We start from the raw sequence: 26950 nt of genomic DNA, 5'->3' as shown, positions 1-26950 counted from the left end.
AATGTCGAGAAGCCTAGGTCTTCCATCTTCTTATATAAGGCCAACTGTCACGTTGCATGCCACGTTGCAGCAACATCAGTGCATGTGATGCAACCATATAAACCTTAGCGCATCCCTTTTCCTTCCTACGCCCAACCTAAGTCACGACACTAGCGCGCCCGTGGCGTCGGCAGAGCGAAGCTCAGCGCACCTGCATCCGATCCGGTTGAGAGCGCCATCATGTGTGACAGCACACCACGACGAAGCTTCGAGGGCAATACTAACAGCTACGGCTATAAAAATTGTTGCGGTAGTTATAGCGGATGCCGAGCTGTAATGGCGTTGCATTGTCAGACATGTCACCCAAGCGTCAACATTTACGAGTAGGTTTCGAATGCGCAGAAAGCAAATTTTTTGAACAGTTGGCGGATAACTGGTCTATCGGTTGTCACATAGAACAGCCCTATCGATAAAGTTTAATCACAAAGGAAAAACCGAGGGCAGTGCAATGGAACCGGGCTGTGTGGTTCTCATCGATTGGACGTGCTATTAGTTTCGTTTTCACTAATTAAAAACGTTTTTATCGATTTAAGCTTACTTCAGAGAGTGACTGCTATCCGTGCAGAAATTAAATTTTTGCATGGTTTTATTTTGCGGCCATTACTGTGTGCAAGACCGCTTAGGCTCAACAACTTCGTCTTCGAGTTAGTTTTCTGGAGTGTTTGTTCGCTTGAGATTCTGCCAGTTGTACCGTACGCCTTTGTGACTAAGAGGCTGATTTTTTGTGTTAACTTATCACCTCTAACATCACGCAGAATCGTGTCGGCGATGGTTGCTGAATGGAAACACCCGGGTGTTTCCTAGCGGCCGTACCTCATCACAAATATATCGCCCCGACAACGCTGGCATTCTAGAAGAAAACGAAGATGTCTAAACGGAAGCCCAAGCCTGGACCTAAAGGTGATCAGTAGCGTTACGCATAAATAATCTGTAATTACTGGGTTCATTTCCAACGCATCGCGATTATAAACACGCAAGCAATGCGTCTGGAAACGAAAGCGAAGCCGGCGTAGCCGTAGGTAACGCCGCTCCGTCGTCAGCGACATCATGCTTCCATCGGCAGGCGCTGCTGTGCTGCCGGTTTTTCTGACAAAACTGCTGTCGTGGAGTCGTGAGTTGTATGTCGTGTGAGCGTGTGAGCGCTGTGCGGTTCGCGCTAAATTAATTAGGTGACGTAGGGGCCAGCTTTGGAATTCGCGCCTCGTGAACTGCCGTTCTAACACATCTCGCTTTTGATGCTCGAAGGGCGTTCGGTTCAAACGCCGCCCGACTGCTTGTCGTCTGCTCGTCGTATGCGTGGCTCTGCGAGAGGGACGGAGGAACGCTGACCGGCCGTGGTCACTTCGTGTGCGCGCTTGTGCAGTTGTGTGTGCGTTTGTGTGTGGCGCTATGTTGCCCTCGACATCCCCGCGTTGCTGACACCTACTAACCTGTAAATATACCGTTTACGCGTCTCTCATAAGCCTCCCTCGTGTGTCGCAGGCAACCTCGTCGACGTGATCGCCATGAAGCTGGTGAACTTCAGGCGCAGTCGCATCATCAAACTCGTCTGCGCCATCGTTCTGCTCATATTCGTGGTCACTTTCTTCCTGCCCAAGCCGACGGGTGACGAGTTTTATAGGGATCGAGTAAGTCGTTTTTGGCCCATCGGTGCGCGGCGCGGTAACGTTAGCGGCGTTGACGGGGCGTATCGTAAAATTGTGCATCCGAAACAACGCGGTGCCCCCAAGGACCGAGAACAGGAGCTGCCGCCGCCGATGCCCGTGTTCAGGGAGGATCGGACCCTCGGCAACTTTGAGCCCCGCGACCACGAGCTGAGAAAGGTGAAGGGACCTGGCGAAGGCGGAGTCGCCTACCACGTACCACCCAGGGACAAGAACAGCGCGGCCGACTCCAACATGCAGTACGGCATGAATGTCGTGGCCAGCGACCATATTTCGCCCAACCGAAGCGTGCCTGACATGCGACTGGACGAGTGAGTACAGCCGCTCCGTACGTCAGTTATATGACGCTGTCCGTTTAGTGAGACGTGTACTGTCAGCGTGGTATGAAACGCGAACGGAACCACTGCAACTCGAATATAAAAACGGAAGAATTTTAGCTGGTAGTTTAGTAGTACAGGAAGGGCTCATTAACATTTTCAGAGAGCGGATCATCGCGCGTTCGATGGGTAAATCACTTGCGCTAATATTCAGTTTCCGTCAGATTAGATCCCGCTTTGCCGACACTATGCTTTCGGTCGTGGTATTCGGTTGAGCACTGCTCGATGTTCTAGCTTCACTATAACGATACTGGTCGCACCTAGTTTGGCTCGGTGGTGTAGTTCGTATCCGGTAACCTTGTTGCAGCGATATGGTCGTTTGCCAAACGCTCTTTAGCGATCCGGTTCGGCCTGACGTTAACTTCCGATCGGTTATCTGTCGTTGCGTTCACTGACAGCCAACTTGTTTTACAGCCAGTGACAAGATCTGAATCTGCCGACAGAATAGCTTGGTTAAGTCTCGAACGAACACTTTGCAGCCTTTGTGTAGCTTTGTAGTGCAGGAGAGGTTTGTCAGTTCTTTCTTCAATCTTTAAGCTAAATGTGTGCAGTGTAATGTTCTTCGCTCTTGTGTTACTTTCACTAGCTCCGCTTAGTTTTCGGTCATGTGCGCACATTCTGCCAGTGTGCTACTTGGACAGTCCACATCCGCTTGTAATATTTATAGCCAGTCTTCTTTTCACTACACTCTCTTCGCTACCTGCTGTACAAAAGCTGGCAAACCCACCTGTCGCGCAAGCTGGAATTCAGATGCTGTGAGGACGCATGAAAGAATTGTCGCACGTGTCAACTCGGGCTATTAAACGCACATCTGTGTGCCACGATGACAGGCCCGCCTCAGGAGTTTGCTCATAAATCGTTCTGTGCCACTGAGGGCCAGCGTTGCAGAAGGGAAATGTCGAGACCTCACGTCAAACTGTAAATGTCATCGAAGCACTGCTGTTTGGAGAAACACGCCATAAAGCCGTCGGATGTGTAGCGCTAAAAAGGTTGAAGTGACCACTGCAGAACAGTTGCTAAAGCATATGTCTGAAAGCATATAGGTGCAGACGGTGCCATTAGTTCAGTAGAACCAACTTTTATGTGCAGGTGCACGAGCTATAATCCGGCAGCTTGTAGTTCCTCTAAACGTCAGCCGAAAGCTTTGTTGGTCTTGTGTGTAATCTTATTAAACGATTTATCATTCGTTGCTTGGATTACTGTATTGGTCATCCCCCCCCCCCCCCCACCCCCTAAAAAGAAAGCATAAAGGAGCACCTCTGCTGGTACACTGCTGGTGTCTACTTAGACAGTGTCATATTACATCAGAAATACTCAGCTGCGCTTTATCATTTGTTAACACACATTACTGCTAGATTGAAACCTCATAAGCATTCTTGAATTCATTTTTAGAAGCTTATGTAATGTTGTACATTTATATTGATCCGGTACCAGCCAGTGGTACTATTTCAGATATTTAGGACGCAACGTAAATACAGAGACAGCTTGTTAGCAGTAGTGTTGTTGTGGAAAGCAGTGTTGACAGCATTTAAGTTTCTATTAACAGAAGGAATGTTCAGGAAGAAGAGCTAAAGCAGTTTTCTCATTAAATGCTGTAAGTGCTGCCATCTGGTGGATGCTACAAGAAGCTTGTATGTGGCGGTAGCAAATTTATTGCTTAGATTTTTTTAAAGTCAACTTCTAAAGTGTTTTAACAACCTGCTTACCGATGCTTTTGCCGTGTGCCATTGTTCTGCCGAAGCTCACCTTCAGTACGAAATGTTGAAACTTTATACTATAAGCATTGATACGTCTAAATCAATGTGCCAAAATTGTGCTGACCATTGCAGAATTTGGAAATCCTGTGACAAATCTTTGTGCATTTTGTACATTATGAGCAATGGTTGGTTCTGCACACTGATCTCCTACTAGCTCAAACTTGCGGGAGTAGTGACATGCATACCAGAATATTGGTGATTTCGACTCTCAAACATCAGCTTTGTCTCCATTCTTGCAACACCAGTTAAATCTGCCCATGGCACATTTCTTGTAGCATGCAGCATTCTTTTAACATCCCCAATAGCTGCTCTAACTCTTGTGTCTTCCTTGTATCTAATTAGTGAGGAGCTCTAAAAAAAACCTGCACGTTGGATGCAGGTGCAAGTACTGGGACTATCCGGAAGACTTGCCGACGACAAGCGTGGTGGTGGTGTTCCACAACGAGGGTCTGTCGGTGCTCATGAGGACTGTGCACAGTGTCATCAACCGCTCTCCTCCGCAGTTCCTCAAGGAAGTGGTGCTGGTCGACGACTACTCTGACAAAGGTGAGATAGGACTCGTTATACCTTACCTTCTCCCTCCCGCTTTGTGTTGTGCTGGTTTTGTTTTGCAACTCGCAAAACTGCGTTTTTTGAAATGTACAAAGAGAACAGTGGTGTTAACAAAAGGAATAGAGGATGCGATGACTAAGTGGCAAAAAAGAGGGACCAGTGTTGGAAATGTAGAGTTTAGGTAGACTTCATCCCGTTTATTTATTTATTTATTCAAGTTACCCCTAAAGGCCCTCCAGAAGAGGGTATTACATAGGGGGGGGGGTTACAATCATATAAGTAATCGCGATACATTTTAACAAATGAGTGTAGCAAAAAATGTTAATTAAAACATAAGGCATCACACAAAGGAAAAATGAACGCAATAAAAAACAGCAAACTTTTACACATTTCCGTCACAGCGAAGAAGCTCTTGGAATTCTTTATTGTCAGTTTCTGTGGCGATGACTGATGGCAAACTATTCCATTCAGTGATAGTACGGGGAATGAATGAATTGGCATGAGACGATGAATGACAGTTTATGCGTTTAACTTTAAAAGAATGATCACGACGTGGAAAGCTGGCATCAGGTGACTGAAACAAATCACTGTGAAGGGATAAGTGCGTTGCTTGCACTCCTAAGGCACATGACTTCATGCTAGTTCCTCTATGCTGATTACGTAATTCCAACGTACCTCATGTCATTATCTTAGCATTAAATTATAGACCAGCTCTTAGAAAGGAAAAAATGTTTCAACACTCAGACAGTTATGTGTAATTACTTTGGCATGCTACCAATTAGTCCTGGAAATTTCGCCAGAACAAGTGGGGGTATAGCATAAAAAAAAGTTAAGCTTGTAAAATTAATAAGAAAGTAGAGTAGAATATAGTTTAGCATTATATATATAGTTTTATAATGTCATAAAATTTTTCAAAAAACTTGTACATCAAGAATACTGTGTACTCACCTAGGTAATTTATTTGGTGATTACTCTTCCTGCAACTTCTTTATCAGTAATGTAAGTTTCCATTACAAGTAACCTAGTGCTTTGTAATTAGAACTTCTGCTTTTGTTGCCAAAATACACTATTCATGAAGCTTGAAATGGCCTAGCAGAGCTTCTTAATAGTTTTCAGTGGTTACATTAAGGAACCCAGTTATTCACTCCTTTGGCTTGGGGAATACTGGCCCATTTTTTTCATTACTATTCTGCCTTCTCACCAAAAATAAGAAGTCTTGCTGCAATCACCACATAAACTGCGAAGCTAAAATTCAGAAGCTCGATAGCGGGAATTTCACCTTTTTGGCATGAAACTATGGAAAATTAAATGCGTTATTTTTTGCTAGAGGCTTGAGTTCTAAAGCTTCTTTTGCTGTTTTTTTAGCCATCCGAGGTTGTCCCTGGTTCTCGGGTAAAGTCAGAGCAACAAAAAAACGGAGCGTGACATGCTTTCTGTCCGTAGTTGTCAACTTTTTCTCATTCCCCCCGTGGCGTGCGGTGAAGTCAGAAGCGAACGAGGAGTGAATGGTGGATTGAGCGAGAAGAGCAGCTGGCACGTTAATCCGTCTCTAAGAGCAGCAGCTGTTGGGGGATCGTGTCTTGCTTGCGGGATTCCCGTAGCTGCCAGTCTGCCGTTACACGTCGCTTGTATTTTTTTCTGGCTTCGCTGCATTTTGCTGCTCCATCTCATTGGTGTCTTTTTTTTTATTATTATTTGCTTGCATATTGCTGCAGCAATTCTTTGTGCATGTGAAAAAGTGTTGCCTGAGAGTGAAAGAGGTTTTCAGCTTCTCTTTTTCTTTTTGGTTCGTTTGCTTAAAGCTCAAGTTTTATCACGTTTAACACGTCTTGGGGAGGCCCTCAAACTTGTTCCAGTAAGACAGCTTCAAGTTGTATAGTTCTGAAACTAACCTAAGTATTTCTCGCAGTAAAAATTGTTAATTTTTTTTTTTTGTATTGCTTGCTCACCTAAAGCGATATGTGGTTTTCAGCTTGCTGTAACCTAAACAGCTGAAAGTTTATTTTTTTTTCTCTTTTTTTTTGTTATGAAACTAAGGCATTGCCTATGCTTTTCTGGGGATTTAAGTGTTGTGGCCTGTATTGTAGATCAAGTTTCAGGAATAACATCTGAACAGTTGTATTTTTATGTATGGCATCTACTTCTCTTTGCCTGACTTATGAAAACTTATGGAAATATGTAATGTAATATATAGTGACATTTTCAAACGATTTATGCTGGTTTATTTTTCAGTACTGTCATCAAATAAAGCAGACAGTACTCTCATTAACCTTGTAAGAAGGTGCTATGCAGGCATATTTCTTTTAATTGATTCAAATAATCCCTGCCAATGTGAAAAATGACAAGAGATCAAATGCATGTTTGCAAACTTAATTCTCACGGGCGTGAATCAATGCCGAATTTTTCTTTTTCCATTGTTTTTCGCTCGCTGGCTGTAAATCAGATAGAAGTAGCACAAACAGAGCAGGAGCATAGTTTTACTTTTGTTTATTTTTATTTTATTTGAAAATACTGCAGCCCCATTCTAGGGGTTATAGCAGGAGTGGGTACATAAAATGTGGAGCAATTCCACACATACAAGGGTACAACACAAGCATTAAAAATATAAACGGTGAAAAACTTTTGATAGTTCACTTTTGATAGATATCGGTGCGGCGAGAATAATGCACATGTGACTACTAGCTAATAATGATGTCAGTGAGTAATAAATCCACTTTTCTATCCTTACTATTATGTCTGAGTGCAGTAGTGAATTAGCAAGAACCACATCAATGTCCTAGTTGCAGTGCATTCCAATGATTCATTACTGACGTAATATAACATTATGTAAGTCACTGATAGAGCTGAGGCGTGAGCTTGCAGGGTGATGTGCCTAACATGACTGGGAAAGGTAGATGTTAGTGTGGCGTATTGGGATGTGGTTCATTGTTTCGTAGTTGAACCCATGAAGCGCAGCAACTGATGTAACTTGTTCTGAGCTTGTTCTGTGTTCACTGCGTGCAGAGAACCTGAAGGGTGAGTTGGAGACGTACATAGCGCGCAACTTCCCCCGAGGCCTAGTGCGTCTGCTGCGCAACAAGGAGCGGGAGGGCCTGATCCGCTCGCGGAGCTATGGCGCGGAGCAGTCGCACGGTGATGTTGTCCTCTTCCTGGACGCCCATTGCGAAGTGGGCATCAACTGGCTTCCTCCGCTGCTGGCACCGATCCGAGCGAACAGGTAAGTGAGAACGCATGTAGTGGCGGGAACTGCACACGGTGCTTTCTATACTCCGTTTCATACATAGCAGTCAACGCTGCCAAAGGTACGAAAGTAGTCCGCTGCAAAAAACAAGCGAAATGTACCCGTCAGCCTGGCGTCGTGGCTGAGTGGTACGAAGCGCGCGCCTGTCTGTTCATTTTATAAGGGGCCAAGGTTCGACTCCCGGCTTGGCTGGTTTTTTTATTTATTTTTTATTTTTTTTAAAGATTCATAAGGTAGAGACTCGAAACTGTCAAACTAATACCTACTTTGAAAAACACAGCGCTGTTTACTTGTTTCGTGGGGAAAAGGCAGGCATACATATGATGTAACTTGAGTCGGATGGCGTTGAGTGCAAAGCTGTCATATTTAACACTGCCAGAGCTAGATATTGTCACCTTGCTAGGCCGTTTTTGCGGTGATCTTATTCCAGTAGAGAGACCTTCTTTCTTGAACCTCGCAACTGTCCGAGGGCTCACCCCGGTCATCTCGCCCACAGTTTCGAGGACTTCACGCACAGTCTTCTCCGGGAAGCGCTTCCTTACGCTAGAGTAAACGTTGACAATCACCTGCTTGCAGTCTTTCAAAATTTTCGGAGACTTTAGCTTGGAGAATAGGCGAGCAGGAGATGTTTTTGAAGCCACATTGGGTGAAGAAAACAAGCGAGTAGGAGGTAGCGGTGCCATTTTCGCAGACTCAGAAACTGAAAAACGAAAGCAGACGACATCCCTGGCCGGCCTAGCTGCGAAAACCTGATACAGGAGGAGCCGGAAAAAGACTACAAAACTAAGGTACTCTGTTTTGAAGAACATAAAAGAAAAAGCAATCTTTTTGCAAAATAAAACTCTTTTATTATTATACTACAATATCGACCAACATTTACTTTTATTTTAAGTTCATTACTCTTTTCACTTTCGAAGCACTACATTACGATGCGGACGAGGAGCGCGAACAGGCACCGCAGCCTTCGCTGCGTTGACTGCTATGTATGAAACGGAGTATAGTTTGTCTGGTCTTTGTGATCACTGTGGTGTACTGGGTACACCACAGTTCGAAGGAATGTTTGGAAGAGAGATGTAGGAAACATCACCTGGGCAAGGAGGTAGGAAGGGGTATGGCCTCTCCTTTGTTGCTGTTTGTACAGTAATATACGCGCATTTGCATTGCTGTAGTTTTTCTATCTTACCATAGTAGATGCGTAGTGTCTGAACTGGATACATCTCTTCATGGAAGATGTCGTTCCATGGTGGTGATGAAACTGTCGGTAAAGAACGCTGTCAAATGGCAAACCATTTATTGGGGTTTATTGGGGAAACTTAGGCCACTTTGGAAAAAAGAAGCTAACTTAGTGATGGTGGTCGCTTTGTCGAGCTACAAAAGGCAGGCCCCCATTCGAATGCATTACTGTGCATTCCATCATGACAGCAGTCCAAAGGCACCAACCAAAAAAAACAGAGTTAAAAAAAAAGTAGGTTTCAAGCATTGAGGTTGAGATCTGTTGTTGCAAGTGTATCCCACGTTGAAATAAAGACGTGACAATGAACGTGCATTTCTATCATGCTTTTAGTCGAGGAAAACTAAGCAGATTTGGGGCATGTGGAAATATTTCCAGCCAACTGCCGTTGCATTACCAGACACAAACACTGTAAGCTGTTTCCAAAGCTCCTGCTATCTGGGGTAGCCTGATTTTATCCGAGTAAGACGAATTAAATGGAAAAGCAGTGTTTGCAGTTGGGGGATAATTTTATGATGTGGCTGCAGACGTGGCTGGCAAAAACTTTTGTTGAGCCACTGAAGCTTTAGCGAAGCTGCTTGTTGAGCCACTGAAGCTTTAGCGAAGCTGCCACAAACAATGTCTGGACTTTTGAGTAGAAACTTCATGCCAAGAAGTGATATAAAGCTAGCTTTGTCATCACGGAAATATAATTATTTAGGTTCGAGCCCTTATTATTTCCTCTTCTGACCTCCTTTTTTCCTTTGTCATACGTTGGTAGCCACCTGGATGGATTTTTTGCCTTCCTAGTTTCCCTGCTTCAATTTGCTTTCTGCCTTCTCTCATTTGAAGTGTTTTGAGTTTCTCTTGAGTGTTTAAGGGGGGAGCCTGGTCTTAAAAAAAAAAATTTATTAATGAAGTCACAGTTGAGAAATCTTCAAGGAATATGTATTTCTGTGTGCCGATTCTAAATATGTCATTTAATTTCACCTAAGACAATTCCTTGAGCACTTATACAATTTTTATGTATGTATTTTGTGAAGAGCTTTGAAAAAAATTTCTTGCAGGAAACTTGCTGAAATGTATGCCATTGTGTTCTCTTGACACCAAGGAACGCAGTAAGGGTAAAATTGTCTTCCTGCCTATCCCACAACTTAATTTATAAAGTTTTTAAGTTGTCTCTTCAGAAATGAGAAGAAAAGGGTGTATATTCCTGTTTCTTAAGTGGTGGCTTCAGTAAGCTATTATCGAGTTCTATGATAGCCAAGATGATAATTGGACCCTTATTGCATTCCTTGGTATCAAGAGAATCTATTGGCATACATTTCAGTGACTTTCCTGCAGCAAATTTTCTTCAAAACTCTCCGCAAAATACTTGCATAAAAATTGAATTAGTGCTCAAGGAATTGTTTTACATGAAATTAAATGACATATCTACAATCAGCGCACAAAAATACATGTGCCCTGAAAATTTTATAACTATGACTAGATTAATAAAATTTTCTTTTCAAGACCAGGCTCCCCGCTTAAGCAACAGGGAAGGCGATTAGCATTGCATCTAGAAAGCAGTCAAAAACTTGACATGGGCTGTCCCTGCAGTTCTTATAAAAGTTAATGGGCATTTCAGTTTGATGGGTTTGAGGCCCCTCTGGAAGCAATGACAATAGGGGATATTCAAAATTCCGCAAGTGCGCTTTCCCGCATAACAATGTTGCCCCCAACAAAATGGCGGACCATGCGTTTCCAGCTGAAACAAAGCAAGAAAGACTGTTTTTTTGTTTGATTCTTCCAAAATACGTTTCTTACATTCTATCCACACCTTTAGCGCCTGTCCTGAAGCCCACGTAGTTCCTTTATAGCGAAGTCGGCCATCTTGTTAGGGGCAACATTGTTATGCGGGAAAGCGCACTTGCGGAATTTTGAATATCCCCTATTGGTTCTGGTCTGTAGAAGCACTGTTGCTAACTGGCCTGGCCCTCTCATGGTATAACTGTTGTATGGAAAAACCTGTGTGGGTAATTTCAGTGGAGACTTCTTTGCAATGCCACTGCAGGCGTGCCATGACAGTGCCCGTGATTGACGGCATCGACAAGGACACGTTTGAGTACCGGCCTGTGTACCATGGTCGGCAGCACTTCCGGGGCATCTTCGAGTGGGGCATGCTGTACAAGGAGATCGAGATCCCGGAGGAGGAGATCAAGCGCCGCAAGTACCACAGCGAGCCATACAAGTGAGTCATCGTCACGAGCTAGAAACGAAAACAAAACAAAACAATGTAGGTTTCGCATTTTGATCATTCCATTTAGCTGAGTAGCTTGCCAAGAAAGCCACAAAGCAAAGAAAAACAGGAGGAAGATTTTTATTTTCACCTTGTCTGGAGGATGCAGGAATATACGGTAGAGCCTCGTTATAACAGAACGGTTTATAACGAAGTAATGGACATAACGAAGGAGTGACTATTCCCTTTAGAGGCCCGGTCATCATGGGCTATAACGATGCTGCGGCATAACAAAGTAATCGCTGAGCCCATTGAAGTTTGTTATAACGAGGTTCAACTGTATGTGTGTGGTGTCACTTCTTTTGACCTAGTACCATCTCTCGGCTGAGCACAAAACTATAAGGCAGCGACTACCCTACAGGACTATAGGTCTTCCTTTCCCTACCACGTTTTTCATGTGGTTGGTCTTGAGGGGCGCTGCTGTGATTTTGGTGGTTGTTTGGAGAGGATTATTAACGCAGTATCATTAACGGCGTGTTGTCCAGAAAATCTATTGTCGGCATTGGCGTTGTGAGCGGAAAATCATGAGCCTGACTCAGCAAGTGGTCCCCAGAGAGCAACCTGGGAGGCAGGTGGGCCGTCTGGGTCACGTGACCTTGCAGCGTCATCACAACCTGCCCACCAGATTATGAAGAAACTGCCCACTATTGCAGGAGGCTGTTAAATTAATGATTGGTCGCTCAGGAAGAGCAACCTGAGTCACACAAGGCCCACCGCTAGGAGCACCTGCCATTGCAGGGCAGTGGCGCATCGCTTAACCACTGCACCACTGCACCAGGAGTGGTATGAGGACTCCAAGGGACCTATGAATACAGAGAATGACCTTGTGCATATATAGGAATCAATAACCATTACGCTATCCCGTCGTACCCTTAAGGTGGAGCTTAAAGGGTCCTCTTCGGTTTTTTTTAGGTGTTGATAGTTTTGCAGTTTGTGCCGTCTTTACTGTGCAAGCCAGAGCAGGTTGCTACACTGACCGATTTTTTGAGAACGCTGATTTTCTTTCCTCCATCTGAAGCATCAGTTTGCTTTTACCCAAATTAAATTATTCCCTTTCAGGAGCTTTCCTTATTTTTAGGGAAATGGCTTAGGAAAGTATCCGTTTGCTGTATCCAAATTTAATTATTCCCTGTAGGAACTTTGCTTACATTTAGGGAAAGGACTTAGGAAGAAAATCTGTTTGCTGTGTATATACAAGTTGAATTATTCCCTGTTAGGAACTCTCCTTACTTTTAGAGAGGAAAGCATTTGTATGCTTAATCACTTCATGTGTTGGAAACAGTTCTGGGAACAGGTGAGGTGCTCAGATACTTAGTTCCTAGACATGGTGCCTCGTGTTCGGAATTAGTTGGCGACACCAACGGATGAAGCATGCTTTGGGACTCCGTCATAGTGCTAATCCTGTGCTCTTGCAGGAATGCTGGGAAGTTTGTTGCTTTAGAAGTTTGTCCTTGTGTACTTATTGAAGGATTTCTTCACTCTTTAGCTATGTTCTGCACTGAACAGTAATTGAAGTTGACTATAAAGTGTACATCTGAAATGCAGTTTAGGGAGTGGGGATTACAAATCATGAAAATCTAAAAAAAGATTGTATAAGGAAAGAAGAAAGGTTACTTGCATTCCAGATGCAGCTACCGATGAGTCCTGAAGATTAGAGCACGCGTTCTGATGTTCACAGGTCGCCCACACACGCTGGCGGCCTCTTTGCCATCGACCGCAAGTACTTTCTGGAGCTGGGCGGCTACGACCCTGGCCTGCTCGTCTGGGGTGGTGAGAACTTCGAGCTGTCTTTCAAGGTAAAACGCTTGGGGGTTTTGTTGTCATTTTAGCGAATATTTGCTGGCCTCTTGCCCTCACTGTCCAAACCTGGGATACGTGCATGCAGCGTGTCGAACTGCAACTGAAGATCAACGTCGAAAGTAAACTGCTGCCTTTACTTGAATCAGAACTGCACAATAATGTTTTATAGCATTGTTTATTCCTTTCAAATCAAAACTAAGAAAAAAAGAAACAACTTAAGAGTCTTAGGTTCAAGTGAACTACCTTGAGTTGCAGCTTTTATTCGTTTGTTGCCTGCTTACAAGGTTGATTTCCTATGATCTTCTCTAGGAAACTTCAAAAAAAAAGTGAACTTGTACCTGTTATCTATTCAGATATGATTTTTTTTCCTTGAAAGTGTAACATGCTTTCACTGTTTCTGTTATTTATTGCGTGTTGCTTACCTTCCATTTTAAGTGTATGTATATACTTTATGTAGTTTTCTTACCCCGTGTTGCTCGAGTGTTTTGTGTTTTTAGAAAGGGGGCTGACACTTAGTCAGGCATTCGTTGCCTTTTTGTCAGCCTCCTCGACAGACTTTTTTGTATTTCTGTCCAAAATAAACATTCATTCATTCATCTTGTTAGTTGAGGGGAATCTGTGATTGCATTCTGCTGTCCCATTCGAGGTTGTGGCTGTATTGCAGTGGGTTATGTAGCAGCATAGTGAAAGCCAGCATCCCTGGCATGGAGACTTTTTCTCATAAGTTGCACGAATCACCTTGTGTGAAAGGCTTCAGTGAGCTCGGAAACTGTGATGTGGTCTCACACAAGAGGTTGGGTTTTTTGCATATCGAGCCACTTTTGACCACATCGTTTTCACAGCAAGTTCGTGGGTTTAATCCTGACCATAGCAGCCACATTTTGATTTAGGTTGAAAATGAGAAGATGGCTGTATACCGAGGTTTTGGCACCCAATAAAGAACTACAGGCGGTAGTCAAAGCTTAGTCCAAACCCTTCATTATGATGTGCCCCTTACTCAGCTCGCACAATTTTTGCTAACCACTCGCTAATGTATTATAAAGTGCCAGCCCCATATGTGCACTTGGATGCATTTCCTGCTTGCACTTGCCATTTCTTTAGTTGCCATTTTACTCTCTTTTGAAATTTTTGCTGCTTGTGCACTCATTTGTTTGCATTGCATTTTCACTCCATATTTTTTTGCTTTCAGTTTGTGTGTTGTGTTGACCTGTTCTTTAGCTTATCTGCTCTCTTAGGCTCTTTATAAGGCTTGAAGGTGAAAATAAATAATGAACGAGTCGTTGCCTTTCATCATGCAGATCTGGCAGTGTGGTGGCCAGATCTACTGGGTGCCGTGCTCGCGGGTTGGCCACGTCTATCGCGGCTTCATGCCCTACAGCTTTGGCAAGCTGGCCCAGAAGCGCAAGGGACCGCTCATCACTGTGGTGCGTATGTATTTATAGCAGCATGTGCGAACTCACTGGCATGAAAGGGACTGCTGGCTGTGTAACGCATGCATCAGGTACAGTCGCCGTCAAAAGTGAATGGAAGGCGACTTTGTCAAAACAATTTAATTTCTTTAAATCTAAAGCGTAATGGTCCATGTTTGTTGGTGCACAGTGCAAGTCGCACAATCACAATTAGTCTGCATATATGTATTCAAGGATGCATGAATTGAGCGGGCAATGATTAAATTTTTTCGCTAATATTGTCTTCCATTTACTTTTGACGGCACCTGTACATCTTGACAGTAAGCGGGCAGACTTCACGTACAATGTTCCTTGCAGAATCTTCGCAATGGAAAAAATGATTTCCCCCCTCTTTTTTTACTTTTTTTTTTGCAGTGATAGCGGTGTTTATGGGAGTTTCTGTAGACAGTTGTAGTATGTCATGATTCAGAACTCCACTGTTTGCATACTTCACAAACAGAATGTTGCCCACGTAGGCCTGATGCAAAGGGGAGACATGGTGCGCTGTGTAGTGATAGTGATGGTGACGATCGCAGGCTGTCGAGAATACCATTTGTGGACAAGTGATGCATTTGAGTTTATACTTATCTAGCAAATAGCTTTCAGCACTGTATGCAGTACAGCGACCTGAGCCAATCAGGATGGCACGCTCGATGAACGTTCCTCCGCAGCCATTCTTCACCGACTGGTGACTCCATCTCCACGGAGAAAAGAGTACCAGTAGCCAGCTGCAGCAAATGACGCTCGGAGACTCTTAAGGTTCTTTGTTTTTTTTGTGTGTGCAAATTGATTAGATGTGAAGCAATTCGAGGGCTGTTTCGCTTGCTTGGGGAAACGGAGTACTTTCGATGGACGGTGTGCAGAGGGCACAACTGACTGCTCCATGACCGACTCAGCGGATCCCGCATTCGTAGTCCTTTCTTGTGCCGTCATATGTCCTTGCACTGCACCTGATTTTTAGAAGCCATAATGGGAACACATAAGCAGAGTTAGTATGTTCAACTGAATTTGGGGGGGGGGGGGGGAGTCAGAAATGCTTGTAGCTGTTGTCACATCAGTTTCATCTGAGTTCTTTGCCATTCGTGTTTGCTGCATTGACTTTGAGTATGCAGTATGGAGTAAGTAAATAAATAATAAAGCATTACGGCTGGCAAATGCTCTAGGGCATGCCTTGTGCATGTTCGCAGCTAAATGTAGCTTACCAGCTGTGGTTAGTAACTTGGTGCTACTGAAGTAAAGCACTTCAAAACATGTCAGCTGAAAGAAAGCTTTATTGAACGCTACCAAGAAAGTACAGGAGAATTTTGCAGACACACCGTGAACATGGGTAGTGCCTGGTCCAGTATGAGAACGTGTACAGTTGGTCATAGTCTGGCAATTTTGGACCCCACAAGGACTGATCCCCAAGCATGCTCCGATAGACCAATTTCACTGAAATTTCGCCGCACCATTGCTTCTGTGGTGGTTGTGGTCCTTAGCAGAGCTGCTCTATCGAGCAACTGCACAAAGAAATTTGTGAAGACAGGAAAGGCATAGTTGCGTACGCAACTACCCTTTTTAGGTTGAGCACTGCTGTTTTCTTTTTCTAAACCAAGGTCTGTTTATCGAAAAGTGTGCATACATTTCTAATGAAACTTAAAACTTCAACCAGGAGATTTATGTCTTACATCGAAGAGAACTCTATTGAAGGTCTGTAGTGTACATTTCATTACTTGCTGCCTTACGAAATGTACACAACGCAATTGAGTGCACCATATGGCACACTGTGGCTAGACTGGGTGCCTGTTACAGATTGGAGTATACTGCTTATGTTGGTGTCTCTAGCGAGGTCCATTCCTTTAGGCTGGAAATTTGTGTGTTATTTCTGTAAATTGAATTACTCATTCGCCATACACATTGTGGAAAACTGAAACTGTCGTAACAGGCCTGTGTTGCACATTAAGCATGTCAAGAGAACTTCATAAATGGAAGCGTGCTTAATAGAGCATTGCTGAAATCTGGGTTGGGGCAAGCCTTTGAAGCTGAATGCTTTGAAAAGCAAGCATATTTTACTAAAGTGCAGCTCTTAAGTGCCCGTTGTCGGTTGAGCCGCGTCACCACCGTCGGTGTAACCGAGCCAGACCATAAATAAATAAATGACTACTTAAAAATAAACATTGCTGTGACTGGGATTCGAACCCGCAGTGCCACGAACAGATAGCTTCGCTGGCCACTGCTCGAGAGCACTGAGTTATAGCTGCAGCTGATCAGGCCTCATGTTAAACTGCAGCACACTCTCGTGCTTTGCATTGCTCATTGTTGTCTTCATCAAATAATACTACTATCAAACTAATATTGTCGCCAGATGTGCCTGCGACCCAGCAAAGCAGGACAATGAGCCTACAGAGACTGAGAGTGCTAGGCTAACACTGCAGCCAATCATGCCTCGTGTTAAACCGCAACGCACTCTCGCGCTGTGCATTGCACATCATTGTCTCCTTCTACTAATATTGCTGTTGAGCTATAATACACATTCTCATGTGCTGTGCATTGCACATCGTCGTCGTCTTCAACTAATGCTACTACGTATCGAACTAATATCGTTACCAGACGTGCCGACGACCTAGCAAAGCAAAATGAGCCCACAGAGGCTGAGACACTGACAGAGCTGCGCTCAATTTTGCATCATGGGAGAACCGTAATCGTCCTTAGAATTGTTCTTTTTTTTTTGTCACTGTACTTTTTTTAAGTGATACTTATTGCCTAAGGGCATAAAGGGTGTATGTAACGATGGTTGAACGAAAAGGATGGTTAAAAATAAATGAAGAAAGGTTGGCCGATGTAATGAAGTCGAGGAGAGAACAGTGATGTGGTCCCTGCATCCAAGTGGTATATGATGAAAGATTGATCGGCGAGAGACCCGCTTTCGCCAGGTGCTCATGGCACTAATGCCATTATGTTGCTCTCCCCCCATCTGCAGAACTACAAGCGGGTGGTGGAGGTGTGGATGGACGAGTACAAGGAGTACTTCTACACCCGGGAGCCCCTGGCCACGTACTACGACGCAGGCGATCTGACCTCACAGCTGGAGCTGCGCAAGCGGCTTCAATGCAAGAGCTTCCGCTGGTTCATGAAGAACGTTGCATACGACGTGCTCAAGAACTTCCCCTTGCTGCCCCGAAACCTCTTCTGGGGAGAGGCAAGTACCATGCCACCCCCCCCCCTCCCTCTTTTCGTTTGTCCTTTCTCGTCATTTAAAGGGGCCTAAAAGCACCCTTTCCTAGCCATGCAGTTGATGTGGGCTTCAAGTAGTAGCACTGCCGTATAGCGACATTCCTAGACGCTCATAAGAGGTATTCATACGACCTCACCAGCCTCGCGAGGCAAGTACCATGCCCCCCCCCCTTTTCCTTGGGCCTTTCTCGTCGTTTAAAGAGGCCTCATAGCACCCTTTCCTAGCTGTGCAGTTGACGTGGGCTTCAAGTGGTAGTGCTGCCACCTAGCAACATTCCTAGGCACTCATAAGAGGTATTCATACGACCTCACCAGCCTCGCTTGAGCTCCATATTATGGGGCAGAGGGTGGCACAGTTAGCACTGTTGCCATGGCAACCTGCTAAGTGCTTGTCTGGTCGTGCAGACCCATTAGAGCACACTTTGCGGGATGTCGAATAAGTTTGTCACTTTTTGTTTTTTTGTCGTACCAGGATGGCTAGTGTTGCAAACGGCAGTGCGGTTCTCCAGGTGTGAGAAAACCGCATGCCCGGGCATAGTGTTGTATTCATGCTAACCACGCCCCAGTCACCAGTCACTATTAATGCTGTTGTTAATGCTACTAGTACTTCATGCCAGCCGCTGTAGTTAATACCGTCATTATAATCATGCAAACAGCTCCATTCGGCTTTTCATCGAGTACCTGGTCCCTAGCATTGAGGCCGATATTTATAGTACCAGTACCAGTGTTAGCCAATCACGTGGTACTCAGCACCTAGCACATGCATGATGAGCAGCATGAAAGCAATAAAGGAGGGCAGTGCAAGAAAACATGTTATGTGTCCTCACCCTTTATAGCTTATGTATATATAGCTATGTATATACAGCTTATATATAGCTTATAGCTTAATGCCTCTGAGCACAACAAAACTTTCATTCCACTTTAGGAAAGCACTAAAGGAGGGCAGTGCAAGAAAACATGTTGTGTCATCACCCTTTATAGCTTATGTATATATAGCTTATATATAGCTTAATGCCTCTGAACGCAACAAAACTTTCAGTCCACTTAAGGAAAAGCAATAAAGGAGGGCAGTGCAAGAAAATATGTTGTGTCCTCACCCTATATGGCTTATGTATATATAGCTTATATATAGCTCAATGCCTCTGAACACAACAAAACTTTCAGTCCACTTTAGGAAAGCAGTAAAGGAGGGCAGTGCAAGAAAACGTGTTATGTGTCCTTGCCCTTTTTCCCTGCAGATTAGGCACGACTCGACGGGCCAGTGTCTGGATGCCATGGGTGCTCACCCGCCGTCAACAGCAGCTTTGTCGGCCTGTCACGGAACCGGCGGAAACCAGGTGCGTTTCACCCGCTTGCTGTTCTCTTCCACTGTGTTTCTGGTCATTTGTAGTAGGAAATGACCCGAAACACAGAAAATGAGAGTGCACGGAAAATTATGCAAAATGAAGATTACATTTACGTTGGGAAATGCAGACTCAGGTGCTTACCAGCGCTAACTTGCCTGCACTGACAAGCTCGCTTGCTTTGCACGTGCTTTTTGAAGCCTGCAGCTTTGTGCAAACTGAAAGATTTTTCATCAGCGAGTGTAAGTTTGGCTACGCTAACCTCCCTCCTGAATGCGGTGAACACGCAAGCTGGCAAGCCTAATATGAAGGAAGGCAGTCGCCCGTCTTGTCACATTCTTCAGAATTCTATTTTTTCTTTCTTTTTGAAGTTGATTCCTAACACATTTTCAGAACTCCTTTTTATGCTTCAGTCTGTGGCTGCATCAATTGATACTTATTTAATCTAATAGGGCCCTTTCGGGCATTACATAGGGGGGTAGTCTCTAAAACAAAACTGATTACAATGAGCACATAAGTAAAAATTGGACTTCACAAGGTTTACGAAGAGAAGTTTGTCGAGGCTTACTATGCATAGTGTCAGAAGCGCTCTAACGCGTCGCTTACCTTTTTTGCAAGGGAATCCTGGACTGTGGTTAAGGCAACCATGGCTAACACTGACTGCTTGTCTGCAGCTACATGGTAGACTGAACTTTGGTTAACTTACTAAATGTAGTTATGCTAGCTCTGTGGCCTCAGCTAAAACCCGTTGCATATGGACAGCCTGACTACAGCTGAATTAAGCAAACTGTGATCACGCTTAACCACAGTATTACCCTGCCTGTGTTGCTAAGGTATTAAAGGTGCACTGAAGAGGAATCTGAACTTGTCTTTTTGCCGCGGGAACTCGATCTACACGTTCCGAGCTTTCTTAGAAACTTCGATTTATTGCCCTGTGTGGCCGATTTCCATAATTAAATCGAATTAAAGTCCGGCTCCCGCCTTTTTTTTTTTAATTCTCCCCCGTACGGTGGGCGAAGTCGACCAACGCGTGGAGTACCTTTCACCCAGTCCCGTGGCGGCTTGCCGCTCTGCCATCGGCGGAGTAATACATAGTAGTCCGTAGTAGCAACTAGTCCGCGCATATTTTTATTTCTGCGGGCTTATTTTGCGGCTATATTATCTGCGAATGAAACTATTTATTCATGGAAACCTGAAAAACAAAATAAAGTGACAGCAAAACCTCCACGGAGCTGGCTGAAAGGCACTCCCCGTGTTGGTCGACTCCGCCCACCGTACGGGGAGAATTAAAAAAATAAAGGTGGGAGCTGGAAGTTAATTCGATTTAATTAGGGAAATTGGCCACAGAGGGCAATAAGTCGCAGTTTCCAAGAATGCTAGGAACGTGTAGATCGAGTTCCCGTGGCAAAAAGACTAGTTCAGAATCCTCTTCAGTGCACCTTTAATGCAGCATTGGCATGGCAACAAGTGTTCACCACGCCAGGCTTCACCTCTCTTATTAAGGAATGCTAGCAGGCCCTGGAGACATCTTAAACCGGTATAACTTCATGTCTGGGAAGTCGTGCAGCCCACCGAAGCCAACCTCTGCAACTTGGTGGCGTGCTTTTCACTCAGCCCGTCCATCGGCATTCCGGCTATGCGCTTGGTGGTCTCCCGCTCAGCAGGTTCTGTGGTGGTGGTGGTCGTTTTTGTTTTACGTTTCCCACTATCCACATTGACCAGATGGCCTGTGTGTATCCCCTCCGCCCGACACCAGCGCGTGTTGCGCCGGCGCTCGCAGGTCTTCCGGCTCAACGCGGAGGGCCAGCTAGGGCTGGGCGAGCGCTGCATGGACACCACGTCAGGCAGCATGGAGGTGGTGTACTGTTCACTCGGTACCGTTGACGGGCCTTGGGAGTACAGTGTGGTGAGTGGCATGTGTGCCTCCTTTGGTGGGCTTTCCATTGCCTTCATCTTGGGTCGTATCTGGGCGACAAAAGCTCTGTCCATTTGATGGGCTTTCCTTTTCCTCCATCTTGGGTCATACCTGAGTGAGAAAAGTTGTCCCCCCTTTGGTAGGCTTCACTTTGCCTCCATCTTGGGTCATACCTGGGCGACAAAAGCTACGCCCCCTTTGATGGGCTTTCCTTTGCCTCCATATTGGGTCGAACCTGGGCAGAAAAAGCTATTCCCTGAAAGCTGACGGGGTTACATGTAATTCCGGTATGAAAGACAACAGTTGATTTTCTCACAAGAACAAATTCTGTTATTACTTCTACGCTGAAAGTTGAAAATTTCTCATGGGCATTATTGATCCATATTTGGAATAAAAGAGGAAGTTTCTCTAGAAAGCGGGCGGACCTTTCGCTTATCCTTGTGGAGTGATCGTTGGTTGAGTGTAGATAGTGTCTTGTTCCCTTTCATGTTGGAGCTGCGTGTATTTACTCACTTAACGAACACACTTGCATAATAAATGCATTCCCTGTTTTAGACAGTTGAATTGAACACATTGCTATTTTTTCACTATGTAAAGAATGCACCTCCCAAATTAGCACTAATTTTATTCAGTTTTAATTTATTTAAATTTATTTATTATTTAATTCATTTTATTGAAGAAATTAAATGTGTTCATTGGGCAGGTAAATACGGTATATCATGTTGAAGTGCCTCGGAGACTGAAGAGGCACCACTGTCTGTGAGAGTTTCTTGAGGAGTGATAGTGTGAACTTTCTGCTTGGCTTGTATTGCGTAGAGTCAAAAGCCTGGCAGTGTTTCTGTAGCTGATTCCACATTTACAGCGTTTACTAGCCACACCAAACACAAAATTCGCACATCCTGGCATTACTGCAGTGCATCAATGATTGCAGTGACTTTTCCCTTAAGGTAATTCTATGAAACTCCGTGTTAAGTGGGCTAGATTACTGGTGGTCACAGCGGTTCGTAGGTGGGACTTGGGTCGTGAAATTCCATGGGTCGTTCATCCTTGAAAGGAAATGTTTTGTGAAAGGACCCTTATCTTAACTCAACTGAACTTTGTCGAACTTATTTTTGAAGAGCGCTGATGTCATCCCCACTTGTCTATTTTCTTTTCGGCTCAAAGTATCAATTCAGTTTGCATTTCAATTGAGTATAAGCAAGCGTAGAAAAAATGCCCCAGTACTCTGTTCAGTAAAAGTGCAATTTTTGTCCAGTGCTCAAGTGGTTCATTCGTGACTTAATTGTGAGGGTAAATTTTTTTATTTTAGCTGCAGAGTTTCTGAGGAAGCTGTATAGCTCTCCTTTGTAGCCATAAGGCTGTGCTCAGATGGATGCTAATGGATGATTACTCTCTTGATTGAAACCTACTCAACCTTTGGGGATTCCCCTAAGCACGTTGGACCAATAACTCTGACATAACTAACCTTCATTAGTGTTTATTTAATGGTGCATAACTGACACGCTTTTGTGTCTCGCAAACACGCAGGACACCCGGCACCTTTACCACAAGACTCACAAGGAGTGCCTGTCGTACAGCGAGCGCAACTATCGGGTGCACCTCGAGAGCTGCGACGACAGCAACCTGAACCAGCAGTGGACGTTCCACGAGATTCAGGACTCCTCCTAGTATCGGCTGACCATCGCTGCTGCTGCTGCCTCCTGAGGAGCCCTTCCCGTTTCCTCCGCCCTGTGCAAGACTCCTTAGTACTGTTGTTTTTTTCTTCTTCTTCTTGTTGCGGCCGGAAGAGGTTTTTCATTGTGCCTAGACATTGGGGGATTCAAGTTTCCCCACGAGTGCTGTGTGTGCGCTCTCGTCGACTCCGGTGAGCGAATGACGCTGACTTGTTGTGCTTGGGGGGTGATCGGGTGACTTCGTCGTGACAGCAGTGATTGTCGAGCTGGTGACTTGGCCGAACCTAGCTCTCGTGTTGTTCTCTTGCTTCTGCAGTATTCTTCGTACTGCCTCTCCGTTTCCTCATCTGCCTCCTATTCCCCCGTCCTTCTGTTAATCTTCTGTTTTGTTATCCAAGGCAGAGATCTGTGAAGACCTCTCCTCTTTGGTTTGGCTGTGCATACTCGGAATGTGCGTGTGTGTGGTATTCACCGAGAGCGTCGTGACATGCCCATCGTCAATGATGGCGCGATGAGGACTGAAAGAGGGATGGTCACAGACTTCATTCTGCCCTTGTTCCTTTGGTCCGAATTGCTGTTTCTACAATCAGGGCATTTCCGTTTTCTTTCCTCGGCGCTGGCTGCGACCACTGTCTTGTTTTGGTTGTCGAAGCCATTGTTATTTCCCCTCCACCTTTTCGTAAGTCACGATTGATCCTCGCTTGTATCCTTTCACACTTTGTTCAAGTACCTTGGTTCATCAATCATGCGGCTTGGATGTTGGAGTGCTTTCATTCCGGCACCAGTGAAATGAAGCGCTGGGTGATGCTTCTGTTTTACTCAACTCATTGCTACACTGTTTTTTTTTCGTTTGTGTTTGCTTTCAGAGTTTGACTCATTGTTGGCAATAATCTCTCATTTTGTTTTCTTTTTCTCTGGTAGCCTGTTGCCTCAGTTGCAATGAGATTTATTGCAGTAAACTGTTATTGCTGCTGTGTTTGCTCGTTTGCATGAGTTTCTTGCAAGATCCATCAAACGGACGACTTCACGGTGATCTAACCGTGGTGAAATGGTGTTGCGTCTCGTCCGAATTACAAGAAATTTCATCTTTGTTCACAAGCACTTGTACTCTCCACATGTTAAGGTAAAAAAAAACTTTCTCCTTCCTTATTAAGCTCTCTCGAAAACTTGCATTATTATTAGAAGCCTCAATGTGGAAAAAAAATCGGCCCCCAGCCTAGTGGTGTGTATACTTGGTACCTGCCACGGTTGCACCTGCCGCAGTTGGTAGGTGGCAGAATGGAGAGAGGGAAATCCCCTTTCACTCATGGGGGAGATGGTTACCACGGGAAACCAATGCCACGAATGGCTGCCATTGACTTTGTAAAATTAATCATGAGTAGTAATGATGAAGAATGACTCAGCAAATATGACTAAGAAGCAAGTAAAAGCAAGAAGACCGCAGGCTAATGCATTGTCATCGCATGATGATAATCAAGCAACCCTGCAATTTTTTTCGTGAACATGAGAGGTAAACTTGTTGCAATAACATCTTGCTGATTGTTGCTGTTACTGCAGTGACTTGGAGAAGCTTCAAAGTTATTACAACCCGTATCTGCCCTGATAAAAAGAGTGCGATAACCCTATGTTGATCTCAAATTACTAATGCTTCAAGCCTCAAGAGTAAATGTGTACACCATAACACAACCTTGGTTGCCGTAATGGCGCTTTTTTTGCCTTCTCAATATTGTTTAGTTTAAACATTTCTTGCCAAAGCTTTTGTAATCTTTCATAGGCTGGAGTACAATGTGCTTGTCTTCGTTCATTCATGCTATGTAGCTGAGAATAGGTGTAATTAATTAGCTTAAAAATTAAGAACTGGTTTATTGCAAGCAGCTTAGTATGTTTTGCTTGTATTAGTCTTGCAGTCATGAGCAATGCTTGTTGCTAGTGGATTGCAGAAAAACAACAGTATCTATTGATTCCCACCGTGTTTGCTTGCCTTCTATGCTTATAACTCTCAAATTTCCTTTTTTCAAATGCTTTGTATTGCTTTTGCCATGAGCTTTTCAGTTATCACTCGCAGTCTTGCCGAAAACACTGCCAACAAACACTCCAGGATCTCTGAAACGTCGTGCACGTTTCGGAAATAAAAGTTCCTTAGAAGCCATGCACTTTAAAATTTGGATGGGCTTCGTTTGACAGAACATTCCGACTTCACTAGAATACTTTATGTCTGTGAACTTTTTAATCTTTTGAAGAAAAAAAAAAGATGATACTTCAGTTTCAAAGAGTTCCTGAAACTTCCTACTGACCTGACACCCATTTTTAATTATCTCTGGTGGTCTTTTTCAGTGGTACAAAAATGTTAATTCACTAGAACCACATGTGTAAGAAATGTAGGGCTGATAATTGCATCCTAAAATGTTTTCTTTCTTACATTGAACCAAGCTGTTTTATATGAAGTTTCTCTGCAAGCGCATTGTGTTTGCACTCAATAGAGTGCACTACAAGTTTTTGCTAGATATTTTCTCTATTTTTCCACTTTCGTTGAACAAAAAGAAGTAAAGTGTGGCATATCTGTGCATGTTAGTGATGTATACATAATGGATTACGAGTGCTGTTTATTTTTTTGCCTACATTATGATTGAGAAGTTGTGGGAGTGGTTATCTCTCTTGTCTCCTCAGTTGCAGACATGTTTTTATTTTTTTCCATTCAGTAAATGATGACATGCCGAAGTGCAATGTTATATGTGCTCCATCTTGCCTCTAAGGCAGTGTGTGAAAGAATGAAATATGTGACCGTATGCATGTCTTTTTTTTTCTATTTTGCTGTTGCTCAATCTGCAACAGTTCTCTCGTGCCTTGAAGCAGAGCTGTGCAGTTTGCAAACTAACTGTTACAGAATTATTGCATCCAGCGCTGTGCATCTTTAGTGCACTTAGCCTAAATGCACAAGTTTACTTGTTACTAGCAGTGAAACGTGAACTTTTGGGGCCAATCATAGCACTGTGTGCAGTATAAGAAATTCCGCCATTAGTCTTACAGTGCTATGCTTATCTTTTATTTTTATTTATTTTCTGCTGACCATTTTTTGTGATCCAAGCAGGAGCAACAACAAAACACAATCTCGAGCAGTGCCAGAGAGACTTAGTGGATAGTAATATGCAAAACCATTAAAATATACTACAAAAATCAACCAACAATGAATAAAAACGATCAGACATCAATAGGCAGTCTAATTCCTCTATGAATTTGCTAGCTTCAAAATCACTGGAATATAAAAACCAAAAGCACAGTCATGTGACTGTATCTAAGTCTGAGCTGTTTTGTATTCATTTTTCACACTTAGCTTCACAATGCTTTTTTGTAGTATGGCACTTACTGGAATTTGCATTTTAAGGCCCATTAAAAGAATGTGTTGCTCATGCTATCAGTGGGTTTTATGTAGATGCATTTGCCGTTCTTTTACACGTGTTATCTATGAGTGATGACTCTAGCACATCTTCAAGAAATTTCAAATACCCACTGATATCGTGTAATACATCAACAAGATATGGATAGCGTAGCTAGACTGTGCTTGTCATTGTTGAATGTAGTGCACTCTTGAGTCTGTCCATTGAATAATGAATGAAGCTGTCTTCTGTGATCTCCATTAATTGTTCTGTATGCATCGGTGTTTTTTTAGCGTTTGGAACGTGTCTACCCGCGATATCAAGTAGCTCGGCTCTTAAAGGAGGTGGCTACTGTCTTTGTTACTGGCACATTTTAGAACTTATTATACAAGGAATCTGTCACCCAATTGTGTTAGCCCCTGGTGTTATTGCGCAGTTTTTCAGTTTACTGGACGAAGAAATTTGTTTTCCTTACCTTGTGACCCCCCCCCCAATGGGAATTGCAGCTCCCTTGGACGTCTTTAGGACGTCCACAGGACGTCCATGGGAATTGCAGTGCCCATTGGGGACCCTCTTCCCCCTTCAAAAATTAAAGTGACCATGAAGATGAGTTTGCATAAAAGTTGTTCTGCGACTTTAGCAAGGACCAAATGAAAACTTTCGTGTTCATGTGGCATGCTCTTTATCTGGTGCTGCGAACAGCACCGTGGTCAGTGCGCGTTGCAGTTCTATTCTGCAAAAGCATTTGAACTGAAGAATACTTTCCGAGTTCCAGTTTTTTTTTTGTGGGTATTAGAAACTTCGAATGCATTCTTTATTTCTTTTTTGCTGGCCCATACCAAACTTCGAAACTATGATAATTTCAGAGAGAACATTCCATTCACTTGAGCATCCTTTTGCAATGCATGACGAGACATCGTTCTCAGTGTGAGTGCTTGACGGAAATTTTCGCATGGTGCGTTGGGCAATAAAATGCGTGACAACTGTGTCGTCGTATTTTGTTGTGCCTTATTTGTTTTCCTTTGCAGAGTACAGACTCTTCCACGTCAAATGCACAAATTCCCAA

General features: G+C 43.9%; 1 protein-coding gene across 3 annotated transcripts; it reads left to right on the top strand.

Moving 5' to 3' along the window:
• The first annotated feature begins 1143 nt into the window (after positions 1-1143).
• On the top strand, positions 1144-26874 carry Pgant7 (N-acetylgalactosaminyltransferase 7). Of its 3 annotated transcripts, XM_089556844.1 has the most exons (11): positions 1144-1667; positions 1770-2014; positions 4217-4383; positions 7393-7606; positions 10894-11070; positions 12797-12914; positions 14217-14342; positions 17326-17544; positions 18818-18916; positions 20679-20828; positions 22365-26874. In XM_089556844.1, the coding sequence occupies exons 1-11, from the start codon at positions 1545-1547 to the stop codon at positions 22503-22505; spliced, it is 1779 nt and encodes a 592-aa protein (XP_089412970.1). In that variant the 5' UTR covers positions 1144-1544; the 3' UTR covers positions 22506-26874. The 3 variants fall into 3 exon arrangements, with proteins under 3 accessions (XP_089412970.1, XP_089412968.1, XP_089412969.1); XM_089556842.1 differs by having other exon boundaries at positions 1144-2014; XM_089556843.1 differs by having other exon boundaries at positions 1145-2014; positions 20703-20828.
• Positions 26875-26950: the final 76 nt, after the last annotated feature.

Source organism: Amblyomma mixtum, chromosome 8 (genome assembly GCF_055824585.1).
Source record: "Amblyomma mixtum isolate Tamu chromosome 8, ASM5582458v1, whole genome shotgun sequence".
NCBI classification, from domain to species: domain Eukaryota; kingdom Metazoa; phylum Arthropoda; class Arachnida; order Ixodida; family Ixodidae; genus Amblyomma; species Amblyomma mixtum.
This window is presented reverse-complemented; position numbering and strand designations above follow the sequence as displayed.

Coding starts and splice junctions, on each gene's coding strand:
- Pgant7 (XM_089556842.1), top strand. CDS start 1,545: ATGAAGCTGGTGAACTTCAGGCGCAGTCGCATCATCAAACTCGTCTGC. Junction 2,015..4,216: donor CCTGACATGCGACTGGACGA/GTGAGTACAGCC, acceptor CGTTGGATGCAG/GTGCAAGTACTGGGACTATC. Junction 11,071..12,796: donor TACCACAGCGAGCCATACAA/GTGAGTCATCGT, acceptor TGATGTTCACAG/GTCGCCCACACACGCTGGCG.